At 35.8% G+C, this 19,789-nt stretch overlaps 3 protein-coding genes across 4 annotated transcripts in view; 1 reads left to right on the top strand and 2 right to left on the bottom strand.

Moving 5' to 3' along the window:
• Positions 1-5,805, bottom strand: part of LOC106123993 (sorting and assembly machinery component 50 homolog A) — a 6,421-nt gene extending 616 nt beyond the window's left edge. Inside the window, exons 1-12 of one of the 2 annotated variants that reach the window (XR_001228178.1) lie at positions 5,644-5,805; positions 5,220-5,336; positions 4,918-5,040; positions 4,506-4,601; positions 3,725-3,809; positions 3,066-3,195; positions 2,368-2,473; positions 1,796-1,883; positions 1,252-1,439; positions 758-910; positions 412-532; positions 1-244 (exon numbers count right to left, since the gene is read on the bottom strand). Coding sequence is in view for 1 of the 2 variants with exons in the window: in XM_013320426.1 (XP_013175880.1) it covers positions 63-244; positions 412-532; positions 758-910; positions 1,252-1,439; positions 1,796-1,883; positions 2,368-2,473; positions 3,066-3,195; positions 3,725-3,809; positions 4,506-4,601; positions 4,918-5,040; positions 5,220-5,336; positions 5,644-5,664 (1,410 nt within the window). In the remaining variant the exon portion in view is untranslated. The remainder of the gene's footprint in view (positions 245-411; positions 533-757; positions 911-1,251; positions 1,440-1,795; positions 1,884-2,367; positions 2,474-3,065; positions 3,196-3,724; positions 3,810-4,505; positions 4,602-4,917; positions 5,041-5,219; positions 5,337-5,643) is intronic. The other variant, XM_013320426.1, reaches the window with a different exon arrangement.
• Positions 5,806-6,248: 443 nt separating this feature from the next.
• Positions 6,249-12,517, top strand: Pus10 (Pseudouridine synthase 10). The gene is made up of 11 exons (XM_013320449.1): positions 6,249-6,432; positions 6,667-6,866; positions 7,149-7,258; positions 7,883-8,022; positions 8,375-8,604; positions 9,185-9,298; positions 9,868-9,970; positions 10,497-10,603; positions 11,103-11,196; positions 11,687-11,876; positions 12,303-12,517. Exons 1-11 carry the CDS (start codon positions 6,310-6,312, stop codon positions 12,476-12,478), a joined length of 1,587 nt encoding a protein of 528 aa, XP_013175903.1. The 5' UTR covers positions 6,249-6,309; the 3' UTR covers positions 12,479-12,517.
• Positions 12,518-13,844: 1,327 nt separating this feature from the next.
• edl (ETS-domain lacking) lies at positions 13,845-18,391 on the bottom strand. Its single transcript, XM_013320644.1, has 4 exons — positions 18,227-18,391; positions 15,095-15,218; positions 14,727-14,881; positions 13,845-14,409 (listed from the first exon to the last, which is right to left on the bottom strand). Exons 1-4 carry the CDS (start codon positions 18,227-18,229, stop codon positions 14,341-14,343), a joined length of 351 nt encoding a protein of 116 aa, XP_013176098.1. The 5' UTR covers positions 18,230-18,391; the 3' UTR covers positions 13,845-14,340.
• Positions 18,392-19,789: the final 1,398 nt, after the last annotated feature.

Below are 19,789 nucleotides of genomic sequence, written 5' to 3'. Positions count from 1 at the left end.
GCTAGAGGTAGCGGGTGCGGTGAGGGCGCGACGCTAGTGTCGCCGGGTACCTGTGGGCGGGGCTAGAGGAAGTGTGCGGCGACGCCGAGCTGCAGTCCGGGCGCGGCGCAGTCAGCGGTGGCGGCGCGCAGTGGCACGCAGTAGTTGAGCTCGACGCGCGCGACACGGCCGAGGCGCAGCGCGACGCCGCACCCCCCCGCCACCCGCACCTCCGACAGTGCTGACACCACAGACTCACCCTCCTCTGAAACATAAACAACGAAACTGTCACCTGACTGACAACATTAACACAATGAGCATAAATCAAACTAAATTGTATTAGCACACTAGCGCCCAAACCAACATGTTTGACTGTAGTAAGCTTTGACAAAATTTCACTCATATTTTGATCGTCAAAAGACATTAGAGTACCTGGATGAGCAAGACAGCCTGCATTCAAGAAGAGATGTGATCGGAACAGATCCGCCAGTCCGCCGCGAGATGACACAAACGGCAGCGGCGCGTACACATGCACGCCTGTCGCCCAGTACATCTGCACATACAAAAACATCATCTTACTAAAATAAATGCGAATATTTAGATGGATGTTTGTTTGAAGATATCTCCAGAACATGCAAACGGATCTTGATGAAATTTATCATACATATAGAACATAGTCTGGAAGAACACATAGGCTACTTTGTTTTTAATAGCTCGCAGACGGAGTCACGAGCGTGAGCTAGTTACTAGATATGTCTGTGTAGTATGGTATACATACAGTGCCGCCGAGCGCGAGGCCATCAGCCCGGGGTCCGACCCCGCGCTGTGCGAAGCCCCGCAGTGTCGCAGGTCCGCCCAGGAAGAACCGGTCTGCCAGCTCCGTGCCGAACACGTCGTGCAGCACGCCCGCAGCACACGTACCTTGTAACACCTGCAGCATACAACTCTGTTAAACACTTTTTCCACTAGCGTGAATGCTACTTATGTGTGCCATTTTACATTAGAAAAAAAAGTTACAATATCTTTGTTTGATTGTTATTATTATTTTACTAATTAACCGTTGATCTCTGAGACCAAAATCTTTGACAAAACAGAGATAAAAATAAGTTTTAAACAGGAATTTTGGTCTCAGAAACCCACGATATGTTGAATGTAACAGTAAATCTTTAGAGATCTTAGTGAGTAGAACCTAAAGGGTAGTAGATGTCGATTAAGGGTAGGCAAAGTGGTATCGCAGTCGATTCGCCATTTGGGCGAAGTGATTATACTCGCCACATTATCAGCGTAGGGCAGAGTGCCATTAGCCTCTGCCTGTAGTTCAGTGCGCACGTGTGCGACGCCCCCGCCCAGGCCGGCCAGGGCGCTGCTGAACTGCAGCCAGCCGCCGCGTGTGGGGAACACCGCCTCGTCTCTGTGGTCGATGCTCACAATGTGCCGCAACACTGACTTCATCTGAGGACCTGGTACACCAACATATCAGCTTATCTCACCTAAATATTATCCTGATGTGGACCATCAGAACGGCAGAAGACGTATCCTTGCATAGTAAATTTGGTACATCACCCATAACCAGTCTAGCAACGCTTTAACAACAAAGAAGGTTTTTCATGATAGTTTTGACCTTCCATATCTTAATCCTCTAATAAATGGGAATGTTTAGATGGATGTTTGTTTGAAGTTATCTCCAGAACGGCTGAACGGATCTCGCTGAAATTTGACATTAGAACATAGTCTGGAAGAACACATAGGCTACTTTTTAAGTGGTTTTTTAATTACGCGCGGGCGGAGTCGCGGGCGACAGCTAGTTTTTACTCACCACTACTTTCGCGGACTTTGAAGCTTGTAGTTTTGCTGAGCACCGAGGTCTCTCGCACTAAGCCCTCCCATTGAATGCTGTGTTTAGTCTTGAGAGAAATAAGATTTATTTATAAATTACTGGAATATAATTAAAATAAACTATTCCAATATATCCTTTTATGTGCAATTTGAGATATTTCCCGTTCAAATTTCCCATTGGACCGGTAGGCCGATCGGTCCAAAGGGCAAAATCACTATTGGGCCAATTCAGTACATATATTAAAATTAGATTGATTGAATCCTTAGATTTTTGATAGTCTTTCGGTCGAATCAGAAAAAAAAACACATATGTAAATACTTTGTGTAGTGTATGCATAAATATAGTGTTGTTTATCTCGAGCGTATACGTCATAAGTACATGCCGGAGAGAGGGGACGTCAGACCTTTGGACCGGCAGCACGTGTCGGTGAGAACGAGCCAAATATATCGCACTTTGTGTTTAAAAAAGTTTTAATATTAACATTTAAGATAATAATAATGACCTTTCGACAATGCGAACACTTATAAGCAAAGAATGTTTCATAATCTTACCGAAGGCGAGGTGTTGAAAGCAAGGTCGAGCAGCAGACCGCGGTCCAGTAACCGGTAGCCAGACCACGGGTACTCGTGGTTCTGCTGGTATACTGACGCTGATACACTGGAGAATGATACAAACTTAGCTACCACATTAAGCTATACATAATCTTGGTATGGTCAAGGAATTACATTCACTTCCCACTTACAAATCTATGTATATAAAAATCAATTGCTGTTCGTTAGTATCGCTAAAACTCAAGAACGGCTGAACGGATTTATCTTATCTTGGTCTTGAAATGTTCATGGAGGTCTAGATAAGTTTTAAAAAGTGAGAAAATTTGAATAATTGCCGGAAAAAGACTTTTCCCTACAGCCCTTTTCTTTTTCCCATATAAACTGAATGGATCTCGCTAAATGCCAAGCATAGATGTAGAACAGTCTAAAAGAACACAGAGGGTAATAATTTTTTTTTAAATTACGCGCGGACGGAGTTGCGGGTTAGAGCTAGTATAGTATAACAAATTATCATTGCTTTAGCACGAATCGCAGGAATGTATGTAGTTTTAGACATTATTAGTTACGATTCTTTGTATTTTTCTTCTTCTTCCAATTCTTCGTGCTGCGCCAGTACACCGGCACAGTGTCGGATTTTCTTCCTAACAGTAGTTATGACATATCCTAAAGATATGAAATATACGTGCTAGATTACTCACACAGGTGTCAGCTGACTGCGTGGGAAAGGCTTCGCTGTGGTCACACTAAAGTTGGAAGTGCTGCGATGTCCCAGGCTATACTCCGCCTGCACGCGCTCACCACGACCGGCCACATTCGGCATCTTTACACCTATACATCATGACAATGTCTAATAGCAACCTATGACATTAAGAGGAAGTACTGATGACACCCATCTTACTAATATTATAAATGCGATTATTTCGATGGATGGATGTTTATTTAAAGGTACCTCAGGAACGGCTAAGCTGATCTTGTTGAAATTTGGCATAAATATAGAACATAGTCTGGAAGAGCACATAGACAACTTTTTTAGTTTTTATTTAATGCAACGTGGACGGATTCGCGGGCGACAGCTAGTACATCAATAGAAATGAAAGTTTTTGCTTGCAACCAAAGCAAAGATCAAATAGACACAAAGAACCATGTTTTATAGCCTGTCCAATAATTTATTGAGGTCAATGACCCCTTGACAATCAAAATAAGTTCTAATGTTTACTATACCTAAGTAAGAAATTACCTTCTTGATAGATAAAAATTAATTAACTCTGTTTTTATTTAAGGGAATTAGAGAGCAAAAATATTATTACAATCAAATAATAGAACACTCTGTGATTCTTCTCTTAAGTCTTATACTTACCAATAACCAAGTTTCCTTCATTCTCGCTTACCGTCGTATTAATACCGCCTACAATACGCGACAGCTCTTTTACATTGAAAGTCACCTGAAAAGCATAAAGCTATCAGTTTGTGTCTTTGTTTTTTTTTATATCAAAAGGTGGCAAACGAGCAATCGGCCACCAGAAATCGCTGAAATAGCGAAGTGACCGTTGCCCATAGACATACGCAATCGCGTATGCGTTGCCTACCTTTAATCGACGGAGGAGAGGATGCACAGAAAGAAAATATTTCCCCTTCCATGCATCCTCTCATCCGGAAAGTCCACTTCCACTTCCCATCCTTTCCTTCTAAGAAAAAGGGTGAAAAGGGAAAGAGGACTAAATTAGGCCTACGGGACGCACACTCATCGGACGAAACGCGAAATTGCTTCCACTTGACGCGTGTCTTCTGTGTGGTCGTGGTATATCACCGGGCGAGCCGGACCGATTCGTGCGAAGATGTTAAAGCGGGCTCTACCACTGTTCCTTGTTGGTCCGATGAACTCAACGGCCCAAGGAAAAAAATTTTCAAACAGGATTCATTTCAACTTTGTCCAATTGAATCCATCTATTATCCAATAAGAAAAAATCCCACTAGGCCGATTATAATATACTATTTATTAGCTAGGCTAGCCAACCGATTGGGAAATACCCTAATTTAATTAGTTGCACAACAATAAAACTTGGACACTCTCAATTTGTTTATGATGTTTAAATAGATTGTGATAAATTAAAATTGGGGTGGGCATTAACAATACACACCTCGAGTCCTTCTGGAGTTGCACCTGGTCCTGAAGATACGTCGATATAAACACCAATCTCACGGAAACAACCCATCGCATCCAGAGCTTTTCGTACCTGACAAAATCAAACTTACTTGAAAAATTCGACATTGGGAAACACATAGATTGTAAAATATCAATTAATAATCTTACTAATATAAATGCAAATGTTTAGATAGATGCATGGATGGATGGATGTTTGAAGGTATCTCCAGAAATTGATCTCCATGAAATTTGGCATACATGTAAAACACACTTAGGAAGAAAGCAATGATATTTTTAATTCCACGCAGATGAAATCGCAGGCGACAGCTAGAACATGAATATTATTAGAAAAAAAAATGTTGACTTTGTTCCTTTTATACTAGTCTTAATCTCGAAAAACAACTCACTTTATGTGCTCGTAATATAACATCTTCAAAGTCTGTTGCATGGAACAGATCGTCAACTGCACTACGTACAATATCATCTTTGGTCCTACTGAGTCCATCCACATGCACTCGGTCTACTCGAGCCTGAAATGCATATAAGATTTATGTACATAATATATTTTTCACATTTTATATAATGCCAATAACAATATAGGCTTAAGTCCTAAACCCTACGGCTAGAGTAAACTAACCAATAAATTCTCTCCTGATCAAATGTCTATGAAAATATCAGATTACTCTTTGCTTGTATATTATATACTTACCCGAACTCCATTAAGCTGTATACTGGGCTTGGAGACAGGTTCATCTTCAAAATCAATAGGATCTTCCAGTCCCAGAAGCTCTGTCCCCACCTCCCCAAAGGCTTCACTTGGCCTAGACTAAAATGAAGAAAAGTTAATATTATAAGAAAATATTAAATAACTGCATATGTCCACTATCGAAGCGATATCATATCTGATTCTCTCTGAAAAGTAAATTAAATTTATTTTATCTTTTTTCGTATTCTTCTTTTTCTTAGCGATCATTATAACTTTTTACTTTATTTAATTCGAAAGATAAAGTTATTTTGGCTTTATAAGTACATAATTGAGTTTAAGGAGAATCATAAATTAATATTTCTAACCTTCACTTTTGTATACATTTTGAAATTGATATTAAAAATATTACAAATTTCATGACAAATACCTTAGCGTGAACAGTTCCCATTATTTTTGTTTCAGTGTATGGTGCCTGAGATAATTTTTATGTTTAATTTTGAATGGAAATATATATTGTTTTGAATTACATAAAAACACAATTTTGACAGATGATTAGCTGTCACTTGTCGGATTAAAAAGTTATAAGTCCTCTCTCCTGATAAATCTAATTATAATCTTATTTATTTGCATTTTAATTGGGTAATTTATATCGCTTATGATATTTCAATTTTGTTTTATTTAGTTTTATTATATTCTAAAATTGTTTTTAAAATTATTTTTATCGGCTGATCAATCGATATTATTTAAAGCTAGCAATTTTCAGCAATTCCATTTCACTTGCAAGCAATTTGCGTGATAGATATCCAAAAAGTTATACAATGAACTTGATCGACAATGCTCTTAGATATTAAAAATCGAAAGAAGGTATTAAAAGACTATTCAAAGGATAATTTATTGGCTTATGCATAGTAAATCGTAGACATAAGAGATATAAAAGAGTTTTAAAAACTTACAATTTTTACATTTGTTGTGGAAAGCAAGTGGAACGTATCAAATTCACAAATCTATGTCATGTCAAGTTGACATTTTATTTAATAAACCTTGCAGTATTTTGTTGGTTATGTTAACGAATACAGTTATTTATTAATTCACAATGAATGATAAGAATATTTTTAACTTTTGTAAACAAGCAGGATGCTGTGACACATGCAGTTTGAGATACTTGGGATTGAAAAGCCCTACCTTTTACGAAGATATTAAAAAATCTGCTCAAAGGGTAAAAAAGCTTCAAAAGTTCTTATATTTGAAAAATTATTTACGTGACCTTACTGAAGTCAGTCTAATAATAATATACAGCAGTAAAATAATAATATAACAAAGTTTTGTTAAGAGATACAGTAATGTATTAATTTTGTTTTGAAGTCAAAACTTGCGATGTTTAGAGACATCATTGATTATTACTTATAATAGATATTTAGTAGATCGTTAATAAGTTTGTTATTATTTTCAGTATAAAGATGAAAAGACAGAAGTCTTAGATAGTGAAAAGCCTCCAGATGATTCTAATAAAGAGACAACAGACGACTGTGACAGTCCACCTCCAGCTAAGAAGTTAAAACCAAACTTATGTGTGGTATGCCTTGGTATCCTACAGGAAGAAACATGGAATGACAGCTTTAATATGGTCAAAGAGGTCCTGGAGAGGAAAAAGTAAGCTTGTTTATAATAAATTAATATTTTCATAGTTTGTAGAAAAAAATATAATGTACTTTGGATAAAAAAATTGCAAATCTACTTATATTATAAAGAAAGATTGGATCGTGTGTTTGTTTGCATTAAGTATTTATCATTAGATTTCTTTTAATTTCATGTGGACAAAGTCATCAGCAACTGATAGTCACTAATGTAGTTATTTGTTTAGAAAATGATTGTTTAGATAACTTTTTTTTTTGATATTTTAAATGTCATAATTTTAATTTTTCAAATTTACAGATATACAAGTAACACATTTGCATGTGCGTTGTCTTCACCAATAGCAACTATACTCCGTGAGAAGGCTATGGCATTGCGTCTTGAAAAAGAAATACTAGATTACTATAGCAGTAAGTAAACATCAGCTCACTATACATACCCACTTAGGGTCTTGGAGCCTCGCGGGGAGTCCATCACCATCGACTGAGGGCTACCTCCCCCCAAGAGGGAGCTGCCTCTGCAGCTGATGCAGACGGGGTCGCGGACGAGAGCGAAAGTGTGCCCGTGGCGCTGTCCCGATGCATTGGAGGAACAGAGAGGTTTAGTGGGTATGCCTCCGCTATGGAGGCGAATCCCACATAACTACCATGTCTCCCCCGGGGCGCGGAGTATGCATAAAGACATATGATTCCTCTCTGGAAAAAAAAGTGTCTTGGAGCCTACCCTAAGTTTCCCTAACTTAGGGTAGGTGTGGTTAACTAAGCCATAGTCAACCACAGACAAGTGCGGATTGACTTCACACATATCTTTGATTTTCTTTGCATATATGTATAGGTTGTATGACAAACATATTAATCTTAAACTTCTTTATTTGCCCAATATCCTACTTCCTTTTGATTCTATTTGATAGAGAGAAAAGTTTTTTTTATATAATACAAGTTAAATGTTAATAGGTTTAAATATTTATAAACACCCTGAAATTGGTTTGCAGTTAAACATAAGACATTTTCATTAGTAATATTGTCTTTCCTTAGATATCGTGACACCTTTAAAAGAAGCATGGAAATGGTCTTTTGGTACTAAATTAGCACCAGTTATTGACAAGAAATTGGACTCTGGTGCAGTGTCGCCATTGTTGATTACATTTAGTTACGACTATTTAGATGATTTACAGGTAAATATAAGAAAAAATAGTATAATACGAACTTCAATCCACTGTCTAATGTATTTAATCTAGCTGTTGCCCACAATTAATTCCTAGCGAAATTAAGGAATAGACAGTAGTCTATGTGTTCTTCAGGACTACAGTGAGATCCTCGCAGCGATTGTAAGATATCTTCTAACTAATATTCATCCATCCATCCATCTAAACATTCGCATTTATAATATTAGTAAGATTTTATTTAATTTTCAATAATTTAATTACCCAGGACAGTGCCAAATGGAAGTCTGTGGTCTCTACCTCACCTATTCGGTTATGTGCGTGAGTTATTGTTGTTTTTTTTAAATAAAATATCATATTTTAGGAATTAGAAATATTAAAGAAAATAGCAGCACCATTGTTTGAATCTCGCCGTCAGCAACATAAACGCTTTGCCACCGAGTTCACAAGACGTGTTGTGGAGCAAGCACTACAGAATGTCACAGTTGATGCGCTTAAAGCGGCCAGCGAGAGTTGCTGCATGGCACCTGTTGATACAGCCGCTAAATGTGTTAGTGTTGTTTGTACACATTCACCTTTGTATCTCGGAGGAAGGTAAGATTTTTACGTATCTATATGTATTGTAAGTCTGTTGTTCTTACTGTGAAGGAAAACAGTGTGGTGATGGATATCTGAGAAGAAATTCAAATATATGTGTGTAGTCTACCCGCACTGGGGTAGCATGGCCTAGTTAACTCTAACTTAGTGTAGGCTCTGAGTCCCTATATCTAAGTATATCTTATGTATAAAATTTGCTTGTCACAATGTTAGTTACCATACTCCTCCGAAGCGGCTTGATCGATTGAAATTTTATATACATATTCAGCAGCTAAAAATGGGCTACTATCTGTTTTTCAATCATGCCCGGACGGTATCTCGGGCGAGAACTAGTTGTATTGATATAATTGGAGTGTGTATTTAATATCGATAAGGAAAGTAATTTTGTTTTATTTATAATTATAAGGTGACAAACGAACAAGCGGCCAACCTAATGTTGAGTTGGCACGTCGTGTATATTAGTGAACTTGTTTCTTGTGTGCCAACTATTCGTACTTTAAACCTAACCTCAAATAGCTTAATCTGCTTGAGCCATTTCGAAGTGTGAAGTGTTATGAGGTATTGTTACACTCAACAGATATATAAAATTAAGTCGCGACCTACCGCAGACTCCATGGATATTGTCAGGAAAGAGAGTGATGCCTTCTTCTGTTCAAGAGATCATTTTCCAGCCTATTGCTGATTTATATGGGTAAGATTTAAGTCTAAAGTAAATTAAATATTTAAATAAATATTATTTTTAATCGTAAGAAAAATAAAAAAATAAAAAAAAGTCTTTTGAAGTTGTAATTAAACCCATTTTCCACTGATCGGTTAGATGTACGACTGTCGTGTGTGACTGACATGAAATAAAAGGTCACGCGTTTTGTACAGTTAAACACCGTGGAAATGGGATTTAACTCCACTGATTACCATTATTTGTTTAGCTGGTGGAAATAGTGTTAAAGTCTTTAATTTTAGACATTATTAGTTAGAATTCTTTGGCGCGAATGACGTGCTTTCGTTATAAAGTGAAGTGTCAGTGAAGTGAGGGGACCAAAACACCATTTTAGTAAGGCTAGTGTTGTGCCAGTACACCGGCACAGTGTCGGATTTTCTTCCTAACATTACTCACTCTGCTGGAGCAGCGAACCAAAGTGGGTCTTGGCCTACACCACAAGAGATCGCCAAAGTCGCCTGTCCATCGTTGGTAGGTCCAGGTCCAGCTCAAGGGCGTCTTGCCAGCTGTATCTGTTAAAGTCCTGAGTATTGATATTACAGTATGTCGGAAGCGGAGGCGGAGACGAGACTGAAGTTGATAGCAGCAGGTCGCGAGGATGTAGACGTGCGATGTCTCGGACAAGGTCGACCTTTCGCTATTGAGGTGATCTTATTAATATTATAAATGCGAATGTTTAGATGGATGGATGTTTGAAGGTATCTACAGAATACATGGGTCTCGATGAAATTTGGCATAGATGTAGAACATAGTCTGGAAGACAGCCTACTTATTTTTTTTTAAATTCCGCACGGTCAGAGTCTTAGGCGACAGCTAGTAATTCTAGACTAAATATATTATGTATTTTTACCTATTATATATAACAGAGTTTAATGTATTTCACGGATATTTACTGAAAATATGTAAAACAATGTTTTCCGCTTTATTATTCGTTCCCCAAAGTTTTTTCCCTTAGATGTGATTGTGTAATTAATTGATTTGTATAGTAGTTTTCAAATATCTTAGCTGCTCTTAACTTTGCGCAATTCGTTGCGCAGAACACAATATTAAATATGTTGAGGCACAGCTTAGGGCACTGCGGAGAACGATGACCTTGGGCAAAGCAAGATATTTGAAAAGAACTATACTACTGCGTATTTTTTTTCTTATAATTTTTATATATTATAAACAGATTACAGACCCTCAAAGGCAGTTAACAACGGAGGAACTGGAGAAAGCCTGCAAATTGATAAGCAGTGCCGGTGACGTCATCGTCAGGACATTAGTGCCCATTGTTAAGTAAGTTACACAGATTATATTCAATAATAATAATATTAAATTGATTTAATCCGTTCAGAAGGCAAACCCTTATTTTAAAAACTACTTTGATAAAATAATGTAAGAAAAAACATACTAAAAAGTCGAAAAAAAAACACTATGTTTAAAAAAATAGCAAGCAAACAATATCTTATCAAATATTTAATTCTCTTTTCTACTAAGCGACTAGTATCGCAACTATCATATCTACACCAGTCGCTAGTTCTAAATCAACAAGCAAGCCGCAACTGTTATAAAAATAGTTACAATATTGTCGCACTAAAGTTCAAATGATTGGCTTTCAAAATGTCGTAATAATTAAAAATCATTTGAACATAAAAAAACGTACAGACGAATTCAGAACGTCCTTCATTTTTAAAATCGGTTTGAACTTTTCAAAATAAAAGTCGCGCGCGATTAGATGTTTAGTGGAAAAGTGGACTAAGACGGCATTTTTCAATTTATATGTGTTTCTATACAGAGATGATTTGGCTCTGTTGAAGAAAGGTGAAGAGACTAAAACTAAAACTTACGAAGCTATCTGTATTAAACTCACACGTTCCGAATTTGATCAGGTCAGTTCTATTTTACTAATATAACTAGTTGTCACCCGCGACTCTGTCCGCATGGAATTCAACAAAACTGAATTTAGTAGTCTATGTGTGTCTATGCAAAATTTCACTGAGATACCTACTAACAAACATCCATACATCCAAACATTCGCATTTATAATATTAGTAAGAAGTAATATTTGTATATTATTATTTTAATATATGAAACTTGAAAGCTGATATTAGCTTTCAACTTAAGACCTCATAATATCTATCATCATCAGCTCACTACATCTCCAAAAAGGTCTCCGACCTACTTTAAGTCACAGAAAAGGCATCTTTAAAACAGCTCGGATCTTACTGAAATTTAACATAGATGTAAAACATAGTCTGGAAGAGCACATACATTTTTTTTTAATTTCATGCATACGGATACGCGGGTAATAGCTAGTATATAATAAATATATCACTAACATATATAATAATATTTCATTTTCAATTAATTCATCTTTAGATGGATCCAAATGCCCCAATAACAGTGACAGATGTAGACTTAAAACGTATAAATACATATCGCAACACTCCTCTGAGTAACAAGGCCAGGATAGAGATATCTCAGGCAACGCCAATACGTGTGCTGCACAGGAGACCTCTGCTGACCAGGACACGGCATATCATCGATGTTCATGCTACTAAAGTATCAGGTAAAAAACTTTTTATATTGACACTTCCAATGAATATACATCTTGGTATTTTTTTTATATCATTATGTAGCAAATGAGCAATTCCAAATGTATTGCCTACCTTTGAGAGACTAGACGCTCAGTAATAGAATGATTCCTCTTCCTGTGCGTCTAATCCTCTGCCTTCACTTCCCTATTCTTTTATTATGGGTGGGAAGGGAAAGAGGACTAAAGTTTGGTCTCCGTTACTCAATAATTTCTAAATTTCGTTTTTCGATTTACATATGTACATTTTATCCGACGTTGTTACGGTTAAGGAAAACATCGTGATGCTGCACATATCTGAGATTTTCAAAGATCACCGTAACTTAGTGTAGGCTGCGAGCCCCTCGGTGGGGACGTATAGCTGATGATGAGTAGCATTGAAAGTGTTAAATGTTCGGTCAGGTTATCCTCAGCTGTTGTTGTTGCGCGTGCACACGTCAGCGGGCACGTACGTGAAGGAATGGGTGCACGGCGAGCTTGGCCGCACGCGTCCCGCGCTCGCGCACATACTCGGCGCGCGCGCGGACTTGCTCGCGCTCGACGTCACCGCAGTAAACCTCGCCTGGCCACCATACTAATTATACATATTCTACATATTTGTTACCGGTTTTTTTTATTTCCCCCTACATTCTACCGTCATTATTTTTAACTGTTAAGCAAAGCACTCATAGCTTAATGGTTAGGTTTTTTGAATATATGTAGTGGTACTAGGTTCGAATGCTGGCTAATCAATTATTAACGTAAACAAGAAATGTTAGTAAATTAGTAAGTCTACTAATATATATATATATAAAAGAAAGTGGTGTTAATTACACTATTTATAACTCAAGAACGGCTTTACCGATATGCCTGGAAATTGGCGAGGAGGTAGCTTAGTGCCAGGAGACGGATATAGGATACTATTTTTTTTTTTCGAATTTATGCCTTGAGGAGCTGCTTTTTATTTAACTTACTAATATTATAAATGCGAATGTTTAGATGGATGGATGTTTGAAGATATCTCAAGAACGGCTGAACGGATCTTGATGAAATATGGCATAGATGTAGAACATAGTCTGGAAGAACACAAACGCTACTTATTAAGTTTTTTTTATTCCGTGCGAACGGACTCGCGGGCGATAGCTAGTTAACATAATTTTAAAATAAAAGATCGCTATATATTTACTTATTTATTTACACCCTGTCCTGACTAGATATTAGAACATTAAACAGTTGCGTTACTAACATTTAGTTTATTTTGCAAACTATGTGGACAGTTATTAAAAACTAAATAATACATATAAATCTAATATACACATAATGGTATCAGTAATACTGACACAGCTTGTAGTTAGTCACACAAAATACATAACAGAATTATGTTTAAAATAACTACTATATTTTCTATGTATAGTCAAAAAAGGATATACAGGATGTCGTAAAAATGAAATAAAAATTCCCCTCTGGGTATTAAAAAAAATAAATGGCATTATGCTATTATGTTATCGTCAATAACCCTTTATCAATATGAAATGAAAAAAAACAATACAACTAACAAATATTTTAAAGAAAATTGAAATTGCCCCAGAAGGTGTATAATTTTTAAGTTTTTAAAAATGGCATTTTTTTTTAATACCCAGAGGGGAATTTTTATTTTATTTTTCTGGTGACCCTTGTGACCACCCCTATCATCCCCTTTCCTATGTACGTAACCTTTTGGGACATCCTGTATGACCAGAATAGAGTGGCGCTGCTATCGCTTTTAGTTATAGGTTATGACACCTAAATAGGCTTAGAATATTGTGATTGAGTTGACAGGAGGGCGCTAGTGAGCTATCGTAATTTAGTTTGATGCTCATCGGGTCAGATATCCTTGTCAAAGTGTACAAAAAATACAAGAGAACGAAAATGTAAAATTATTCAAAAAGCATTCAAAACAATTTTAAATTTTGTCAAACGCGCATATGTCAGATTTAAAGAAAATACTGCGAAACTTTACTTATAAACATTTACATTTTCTGTAAGTGTCAATAATTGGCGCCAAAATAAAACATTTACCATCCATACTATTGACAATATTTGTTTTGTTTTATAATTACAAGATAAAAATATGCCTACATTTGGTTATCTATATTTAATCTCACTACAAGCTAATGTCTTTTCACGTAAACAAAAAGAATTTAAATTATAAGTAATATTACAAGATTAACTACCGTTAATAGGAACATAACTAATAAGTGCAAAATATTGAGCTACTGCAAATTATTTGTTTAAAAAAAAACTTTTGCGGGTAATCACATCCTGATGGCGGGAACACTGCCCCCTAAATGTACATGGAACATTTAAAATACAGCAACTTACAAACTTTTACATATTACAATCATCTTTGATATAACTAATTAATTAGTGTTCTTCTCTATTTTTAAACATTCTGCTTTATCAATAAAGATTTTTTGGTATTTCATTTTGCTGACATTTTCTCAATGAATTCTTGTAGAGCTAATGCTTTGGCTAATCTTCTTCTAAAATCCTGAAATGAAAATTAAGTATTAATAAAATAGTTTCAATAGATTTATTAATTAAAAATATAATTGCGTTTTGATATGATCAAAACAGTGTAAAAATGTACTTTATGTTACTAATATTATAAATGCAAAAGTTAAGATGGATGGATGTTTGTTTGAAGGTATCTTCGGAACAATTCAACGGATCTTGACGAAATCTGGCACAGATGTAGAATATAATCTAGAAGAATATGTGTTCTATGTGGCTACTTATTTTTTTAATACCACGCGGACAGAGTCGCGGGCGACAGCTAGTTGTTTTAATAAAGTAAAATTAAATTACCTGATGTAGCTGATGTCCGTTGCGCGGCACTCTGGTTGCGAACATGTCGCGTGACATGAGACAGAGTGCCTTGCCGTTCATGGGGAAGCGCTCGGGCAGGCCGCCTCGGGCGGATACCCACGCTCCGACCTCCGCCCGGCCCCATGTACGTGGATCTGACAGATTGAAGATTAGATTAATAATTTGGTTGGTCATACATTAAGGATTTATCACATTAAATTTAAATTCAACTTTTCTAAAATTATGTATAATAAATAACGCCGATATTAGACAGAGACCAATGGGTTCTAAATTACTTGTTTTTAACTGAGAAAATAACCATGTGCGATCTATAATAGTAATATAAGACTTTAATTTATTATACATACCCAAAGGTAAGTCGTCTTCCTGCAGTAGTCTGAGGTCGAGGGCTCCCCAGCTGCCGTCTGCGGGGGGCACGCGCTCGCAACGGATTTGTGTCGGCATGGTGCTCACGCAATGTGGGGGGTACGTCTGTAAACAATAGGAATGGTTCAAAAGGCTTTATCATGTCATTAAAGTTGGTAGGTACTAAAAAATCCGCAATATAATTATACTTTTAATAATATGTACTTTAGAAAAATCTCCATAGTAAAAGTATTTTTACAATTCAAAACAATGCAATTACATACGCCTTTTTTTCAATTGATTACTATAACTGCGGAAAGAAAACATCCTCCCAAATAATTACATAATAGCTCCACGCGCCATTTTTAATCCGTCATTAGTACGGACGCGTGACCCACATCCGGTTTCCGTCGCGAGCATAATGGCGGATTTTGAATAAACGATCGGTTTCCGCGGGCAAATGTAAGCTACACTATTCAATATTTTTTTTTCATTCGTGTTCATTTCCCGATATTTGTTGCGACGGATTTCCGTCTGCGCTTCGTATTCATTGTACGGAAGGTTATTGTGTGACCGTAGTTGTTACTGAGCTTATGTAATACTAGTTTTGTTGTTGTAACGGCTCGCTTCGAGCTGCAGTTACATGGATTCAAACCCGTGTCGTCTCGAATAAAGCGATTTGAGTAATGTATTACTAAAAATATATATGATTTAAATTACAAACATTTGTGTAAAACAAATACGATACAGAGAATAGGATCATGCCGATATATTTAAAGCTTAATAATAAAGATGTATGGCCAGAAATATTTAAAGCAGTTAACTAACTTCCAAAAACTCTATTGTTATTAATTGAATAGGGATATCGGAAAAGTTAATGTATTAAACAAAACTTAAGTAATTTTTTAGCCGATATGACAGTTGATCATTTGAGCGGAAGCACGCGCACCATCTTCCCGCCAAACGGACGGACGTACCATAATCGAAATCGACACTTCCGCCCAATACAAAAAAGGAACACATTGTCGGTTTTTTATTATACGCCATTATTGACTCTTGAATATCTTTAAATGCCTCATTGTTTAATTAAATAGGGAATGTCGGATATTTTATTGCGCGGCGGATGTTAATTACGAACGTCTGGAAGCGAACTGAAGGCGGTTAATTTATGACTAAGGAAAACACATAGCTAAAACTAAAGAGCAAACGATTGTGATTCATATATTTCTTTTAATAGATCGGATCAACAGTTTTATTTTTAAATTGATTTCAACAAGAGGCATATCATTTATGATTTTTTTAATACCATTATAATAAAGTATAGATAATTATTTCAGTATCTGAGAGGTTTTGTGACCCTGCCGGTCTTTGATTTGTTTACCCTATGGAACAGAGGTGACCAAGACTATTAAATAAGAAGCGTCGATGGCTCAGGAGTTTAAGCACTTGACTTGTAATCTGCAGGTCCTGGGTTCGAATCCCGCAATGTACCAATGTTTTTTTTTCTATTTTCGATTTACATATTTACATTTGTCCGACGTTCTTAAGGTGAAGGAAAACATCGTGATGCAACCTGCACATAATTAACCGTAACTGTATAGAAATTCAAAGATATGTGTGAAGTCAATTAACCCGCACTTGGCCAGCGTTGTCGACTATGGCCTAGTCACCCCTAATTATTAATATTATAAATGTGAATGTATGGATGGATATATTGATGTTTGAAGATATCTCCACAATTCGTTGAAATACAATAGATGTAAAACATAGTCTAGAAGTGCATATAGGCTACTTATTAAGTAATTTTAATATCGCTCGGACGGAAACGAGGGCGACTGGTAGTTATATATTTTTAAATTTACTTAAAACTAACGATTATGCTTAGTAAATACCTATTTATATCAGTGTGAGAATTACGTCTGAGCATCTTCCGTTACGGTTCGTTTTACGCATATTTTTGCCCAGTTTTGTACGGTTGGACTAATAAGTCTCGATTGACCGGTCAACCGAATCGATATATAGTATTTTGGAATGAGTAAATACGATAAAGATTTTGTGTGCAAGAAATACATTACATACCTAACCTTACTTTTTACTATCTTACTAATATTATAACGGTATAACCTATAACGGTCGAACGGATGCCGCTGAAATTTGACATTGATGTAGAACATAGTCTGAATGTTTTTTAACGCCGTAAGGACGGAGTCCCAAGCGATAGCTAATAAATAAATAAAAATTAAACCATATTAGGTGACGTATGTAACTGTACTGGCCTGTACAAAACCAAATTATTTGTGACCAATAAATGAAATGAGTCTCTTCCCGCTATTGTAACGCGGACGTCAACGGAAGCGAGAAAGCGCGGGAAAGACGCTGTCAGTGCTATGGCGGGAAACGGGCGCCGCAAACAATGATGGTAATTATTTTAACCGCAGTCTCACAAAAGCCTTGCGATCGCAATTTCCTTTGTTATTTTCACATTGCAAGATAACAGTTTGGATAAACAACTGTTTATGTTTTATGGTTGTATCTTATTAACTTTCTTAGGCTTATTGTCTTTCCAAGAAACTTTGTTGTAATCGTCTCATGTACTAGATATTATTTGTTAAATTACAATTATATATAAATGAATATTTGATAAAATCAACGCTTTCTTATAATTACACAATCATTGTAACCACTTATTTGGAAAATACTTCTACTAATATTGACATGTCGTAAATTGCTATAGTTAATTTTTTTATAAGAGAAAGGGGTAAACGAGTGGCGGGAACACCGAGGTGATCAACGACAATAATTAAATAATGGAAATTCAGTTCATTTTCAACTTTACGAATGATAAAATAAGATAATTTCTAGATTATAACATGCAAAGTTAAAGTTTAAGGTATTTTATACCTATTTTTATATTGATATGTATTTGTTAAGTAAGTTATAAAACATTTTTGATGATAAAAATAAGTTCTTAGAACTACAGTATAATTTGATATCTTTAAACAATGAATGAATTGAAGGTGCAGTTGCATTTTAAATTTTACATAAACTTTAATCTTTTTTCCATTTGTACTTTAAAAAATATTTAAATAAACGTGATTTTTCAAACATACATAATTAATTTATAATAAACTTACCATTAAAATCCTAAATGCGACTTCCCACAATCCAGATTCCCACAGAGTAATGCACAAATACACGATTTAATTAATTACACAAATTATAATTTACGATGTCAAAATTTTAATACGAATTTATTCGCTACAACACAACCTACGAATCGACCGCTCTTCGACGCTGACGTCGAATGAATGATGAACGAAATGAAATTGAATGAAATATGACGTCCATGAATCAACGAGCATGTTTTTCTATTTGTGTCAAACAATATTAGGCTATATTCCATTGAAATAAAGTTTATTCTTGCTTCCAAACTCAGATATTTACACCCTTTCAACGAGATTTGCAAGCAATGTCGTTGGATGCGGGTGATATGGATAGTCTACACCTCTCTTTCTAACGAGTGATGTTTTAGGTAAGAGGAAGCGGGACGGGAAACGATGTTTTTAAGAATCGATAATGAATTTCTCGCATCCTGTCTGTCAGCGTGTGGTTCTGAAACTAATCGTTTCCGTATACCTTTTCGTAAATAGAACGGCGTAAGAGTACTTATGTTGGAATTTAATACAGATTTTAATCAATTGAAATAAGATTGATAATCGAATAGGTTACTTTCATTTAAATATTGATCGTGTTATTTTGAAAGGCGCGGCAATTAGGAACATACATATCCGGCGCTATTTCAGTTTTCCGCGCGAATGTATTTTAGGAAATAGCAGACGGCCCTTTTTATGTCACAGCCTAAATTACTTTTTTTAATTTTACATTAGTGTTTAAGTGATTTATTAAAATGATTGCCGATGTTAGATAAATATTGCTTTTAAATTGGTTAATCTACACCTATTAAAAGTCCGTGTTTATTCTGGGTATTCTGGATCGATTTTAATTAGACTTTCACTGGAATGTACTGATTATCTACGAATATCTTGTTATCCGTAAACATAAAATTGTAAATAAATAGTGTTGTAGTATCGACAGACCATTATGAATATCCGTTAGACGTAAAATAATTAATTAACGACTACTTCTTGTTTATGACTACCTTCACATCATTAAGTGCGTAAAAGATTTAACAGCTGGTTTTGACAAGTGCATTCGCTTTGAAGCGATTCCATAACGAACTACAAAAATATATAGAACTCACGATAACTTTCAATTAGAAATTAATTCTAGTTCTTATTTATTTATTCCTGACTTTTCTTGATATTTATGAGGTAGTACCTGGATGACTGAGCTTTGCTCGGTATTTTTTTTATTGTGTTTTTTGGAAATTACATTTAAGTACGAATTACTAATAAAATGATGAAATATGAATAATATTTTTCGATCTTACAGATAGAAAAAGTTAAGTTTATATTTAAGTTGATTATAGATAAAACACGAATAAAATGACATTTTCTAAGAATGATTCCTAGCTATCGATTTATCGCCCCCGAAAGCCCCTATATACTAAATTTTATGAAAATCGTTGGAGACGATATAAAAGAATTGCTCATTTAAAGATATAAGATATAGCCCTCTGTCTATGTTAGTCTCCTGTCCCACTAGGTTGCCTGGAAGAGATCGCTTATAGCGATAAG

The sequence above is a fragment of the Papilio xuthus genome, unplaced genomic scaffold, assembly GCF_000836235.2.
Source record: "Papilio xuthus unplaced genomic scaffold, Pxut_1.1 DF825946.1, whole genome shotgun sequence".
Taxonomy (NCBI): domain Eukaryota; kingdom Metazoa; phylum Arthropoda; class Insecta; order Lepidoptera; family Papilionidae; genus Papilio; species Papilio xuthus.
The sequence above is the reverse complement of the archived record's forward strand: the minus strand, read 5'-3'. Positions and strand labels throughout refer to the sequence as shown.